The 4,399-nt window shown below is 43.6% G+C and overlaps 1 protein-coding gene across 1 annotated transcript; it reads right to left on the bottom strand.

Annotated features, from left to right (window-relative positions):
- Positions 1 to 864: 864 nt before the first annotated feature.
- Tas2r41 (taste 2 receptor member 41) lies at positions 865 to 2,108 on the bottom strand. Its single transcript, XM_010623784.3, is given in 2 exon segments — positions 865 to 1,649; positions 1,651 to 2,108. Coding segments are annotated over 2 exon segments (927 nt in total). The 3' UTR covers positions 865 to 1,180.
- Positions 2,109 to 4,399: the final 2,291 nt, after the last annotated feature.

Genomic DNA, 4,399 nt, shown 5'->3' on the forward strand with positions numbered 1-4,399 from the left:
TTATTTTTTCCCCACTCCCCTGCCCTCCCTTCAACCCCTCCACCCCTCCCTATCTACAAAGACTTCATTTCCATTTTTTTCTCATGTTAATTCCATTCCCTTCTTTCCTTCCCCTCCCCTTCTCTCTTCCCCTTTGTACCTTTTCTTCCTATTTCACATTATCTATTAAGTCCTTATTTACACTTTCAGTTTCTCACACTAGAGAAACTATTCCGTATTTACACATATGCAATCCTATTTATTTCACTTAAGAGTATAGCTTTAAAATAAATATTTAAATATAAAATTTAATGGGATGATCCTTTTATGGAAAATAGTACAATAGTTTTTAGACATAAACTAAGTTAAATTCTTGAGCCTTCGTTTTTCTGAATAAAAAGAACATGCTTATTCAATGCAGACGTGGCTTGCTGACATTTGCTTGAGGGGAGAAAAACAAAAGTTCCCAAAGACAACTTGAAAAAATCACCATGGGTCTTTTTCTAAAGGGATAATAAACATGGAAAAAATCTGGCTGCCACTCAAAACTTCAGAAAAGAGAAAATCAAAGGCAGGCCAATGGACATATTAACAAGAAAGCCAATATGTTATCATGAAGAAAACTTCCAGCAATCTTAATAAAATTAAAAACAATTTATAATACAAGTTTGGCAAGAAATAATACCCCCACAGAGCGAAATTGAAATTCCCAGCCCTGGCCATTGCTGACCACAAGTTGCCCTTTGGGGCTCTCATGGTGATCACCCTTCTTCTTCTTCTTCTTCTTCTTCCTCTTCTTCTTTTGCTACCAAGGATCGAACTCAGGACCTTATGCTTGCAAGGCAGGCAGCAGAACCACTGAGCTAAATCCCCAGCCCAATCAGCTAGACTTTTTAACTGAAGGCTTCCAGATAACAAAGGGAATATAGACATAAAAGTATCACAAAATTGTATATTCTGAACTTCTGGATGGTCCCTAGCTGTCCAGGGTTAATATGGGTCCATTTGAATAGTTTGCCAAGGAAATGAAACATGTTCAGAGAGTACCTAGATTTTCCTCTTTTCTCTCCTTCCGAGAGGAGGAATCCCATGGCATGATTTACTGCTCATCTGTCTTTGAGGACATTACTATGTAGGTGAGCTCAGCTCTGATCCCTCCTTTGAGTCTCTTCTGGGAGTTTAGATTAGGAAATTGTGCTACCTAGGTCACCCAGAAGCCCCTGCACAAGAGCAATAGCTTCTTGAACATGCCTCGAAGCTTGAGGTTGCTTCTGATGAGGATGAAGGGATGGATAGAAATGGACAGATACATTAAGATCTGCCAAGGCCAGTACCACCTACTGTCTGAGGTGATAAAGACTGTAGCGTCAATGATCAGGGACACAAAAGACAGAGCATAGAGAACAAGGAAGGAGAAGAGGGACTTTAGAGCTCTGGTGTGAACCTGGTTGCGGCAACCCTGAGGGTTGTGGGCATTGTCCTGCATTCTCAGGCTGTGTTTCCTCAGAGAACCAATCAACAGCAAAATCGAGAGAAGAAAGAGAGAGCATGGAATTGACATCATGACAAGTTTCAGAGGCATGAAATAGCGAATTTCCAGCTTCCTGTTCCATTCCTTCTCAGTCAGGTTTCCAGAAAGTTTGCTTGTTAAAATTTCCTCATCATACACAGAAGTTCCCCCCAAAGAACAGCAGCACTACCGTGAGGGAAATAAGGACAGAACCCAGCAGGAGCCAGGGCACCGATGCTGGGAGCCTCCACTTCAAGCAGAAGAAGGCGGGATGGGAGAAGTTAGCAATTTTTACATAGAACAGGACACTGAGCCAGGCAGCAAACCAGAAGGTGGATGAGTTGAAAAATTCCCAGTGTAGAGAAATGAGCTGTCTGGCAAGACTCTTGGAGAAGTCAACCAGGTGGAAGGAATAGTAGAAGCTGTACACCAGCCCAAGACACTGCTGGCTACAACGGGAAGCACCTAAGCCAAGGAGAATCATGTCCGAGGGGAGCAGCCTACCGCGCAGCAGCCTCTCTCTGCTCAGCGTCAGCACGATGAAGCCATTGGCCAGGATCCCCAGGACACACAGCAGGACAAAGAGCAAGGCAAAGAAGATTGGCAGCGCCAGTGCCATTCTAGCTCCTCCTCCAGTCACTATCGATCAGATGATCGGATGTCTAGGTCCCTGGGCTCCTACCTGTCCCCACCCACAGTTGTTCTGTGTTAAAGCTTTTGCCTAGAAATGCGAGCAGAGTGGTCTGTCTCTGTACCTCAGCCAGAGCTCACTCAGAGAGGAGGACACTTGTGAGCAAGAAAAGGTATGCTCCTGGCTCAGTGAGCATGCAAATCTCCCCTGGGCTCAGTTACCAGATGGCCTTCAGGAGGCCCTGATTTGCCTTCTCTGGTTTTGCCTGAGGACTTTTCAAAGTCTCTGTAACTGGGTTCATTCCTTCCTGTCCCATGCCTGGTCTATGTGAATGCTCCTCCTCCCTTTATATCATTCTCAAGATACATGATAGGTGATAGATAGATAGAGATTTTGTAGGTACAAATATAGGCAGATCCCTGAGAAAAATAGTGACACTAAAGGCATTTGTCTCAGCTGAGCCTTCCTGTTGTATATCCACTCTCATCCATAAGTACTCATCTCTTGAAAGTCAAATATCTTGGTCCACCTTTCCATACATCTCTAACTTCTTTATGAACCCTGAGGTTTAAATGAGGGGTGATTGTTTAAACTGGTTTTGTCTCTGGTGAGAGGAATCATTTCCTGTGATTATAGAATTGAGAGCATCTGTTTCTGGCCAGGTGTAGGCTAAAACCACTCTCAGACCGCATTCATGTCCTCACTGTCAAGTGGGTGCTTTCAACACGCCACTTACTTGATCAAACCAACACAGCAAGTCTGATAGAAGAGAGGGTGAACACAACCATGAGAATGACATCCTATCATCTTTGACATATTGTACTGGCTAGAATCGAGTGACAGTCCTCATCAACACTCAAAGGGAGAGCAGAGAGGCCCAAAGCCAGGGAGCATGGAACCACCTTATATTTTTCTACCATACTGAGATGCCATAGCTTAGAAGGCATATGTAAGTCCTGTCTTCTAACACCCGACATCAAAAAGACCCCTAAAAGACCATGTGGAATAGTAAAATTGTCTTAATATGGCCTCCTCCTCAGTTACTATTTAAAATTATTCATATATGTGAGCCAGGTGTGGTGGTGCACACCTGTAGTCCCAGTACTTGGGAGAGTGAGGCAAGGAGAATCACTGCAAGTTTGAGGCCAGCCTGGGCTAGTGAGTTCAAAGCCAGCCTGTACTATGTAGTGAGACCCCGTTATACAAAAAAAGAAAAAAAAATGTGTTTGGTGAAAACACATTAGAGCCACCATCTTAGCAGATATCCACTGTATGACAGAGTACTATTGACTGTAGAAACGTTGCAGGGCGTTAGGCCTTCAGAACTTATTCACTGAGAGCAACTGAAATTTGGTACAACTTGACCAACATCTCGTGATTGTTTTCCCCTTGTCCCAGCACAGGTAACTCTATTCTCCACTTCTATGAGTTTGGTTATTTTAAATTTCACATAAAAGTGAGATCCTGTGGTCTTTCTGTGTGGAATATTTCACTTAGCATGATGTTCTCCAGGATCAGCCACGTTGTTGCAAACAGCAGTATCTAATTTTTTAAGGCTAAACAATATTCTAGTGTGTGTGTGTGTGTGTGTGTATTTTTTTCTTCATGTATTCACCTGTTAATATTCTTAGATTATTTCCATCTCTAGCTATCTTAAATAATGCTGCTATGAACACTGGAGGGCAGTATGGACAGCACAGCCACATTGACCTGTGATTCACCCGAGCAGTGTGGAAGTGCCGTCGCCCATAGCAACGGGCTAGTTCAACTGGTGGTCTGATCTGTTGACTAGCAACTGTAACATTTTCCTTCTGGAATGTGTGGGCGGTACTCTCGCTCCGGTGCAGCGAGAGAGTATAAAAGGAAGAGGTTCTGTAATAAAGCAAGCAAGGAACATGAGAAGAAAAGTGCCTCCTGTCTCTCTGTCCTCGTCCTTTCAAGTTTAGGACCCGCTGGCAGGATCCTGACATCGCGGCTCGCGACAGGGCAGATGTCTTTTAGGGATAGTGATTTTATTTCTTCCAGATACAGTCTACAATGATTTAAATATGCTTTGTTCTCACTAAAGCTCATGTTGATGCTTGCTCCCAGTTTTGAAAAATGATTAGATTTATTGGTCAGCTTTGCACTGCCTGGGCAAAATACCTGACACCTGCAATTAAAAGAAGGAGAAGTTTGTTTTAGTTCACAGTTCCAGAGGTTTCAGTCCTTGGTTGGCTGGCTCTGAGGCAGAAGCACTATGGCAGAGAGGCCTGGCAGAGAAAAGCTGCCCACTTCCA

This window comes from Fukomys damarensis, unplaced genomic scaffold, assembly GCF_012274545.1.
Source record: "Fukomys damarensis isolate Sample0158 unplaced genomic scaffold, DMR_v1.0_HiC HiC_scaffold_16, whole genome shotgun sequence".
Taxonomy (NCBI): Eukaryota; Metazoa; Chordata; class Mammalia; order Rodentia; family Bathyergidae; genus Fukomys; species Fukomys damarensis.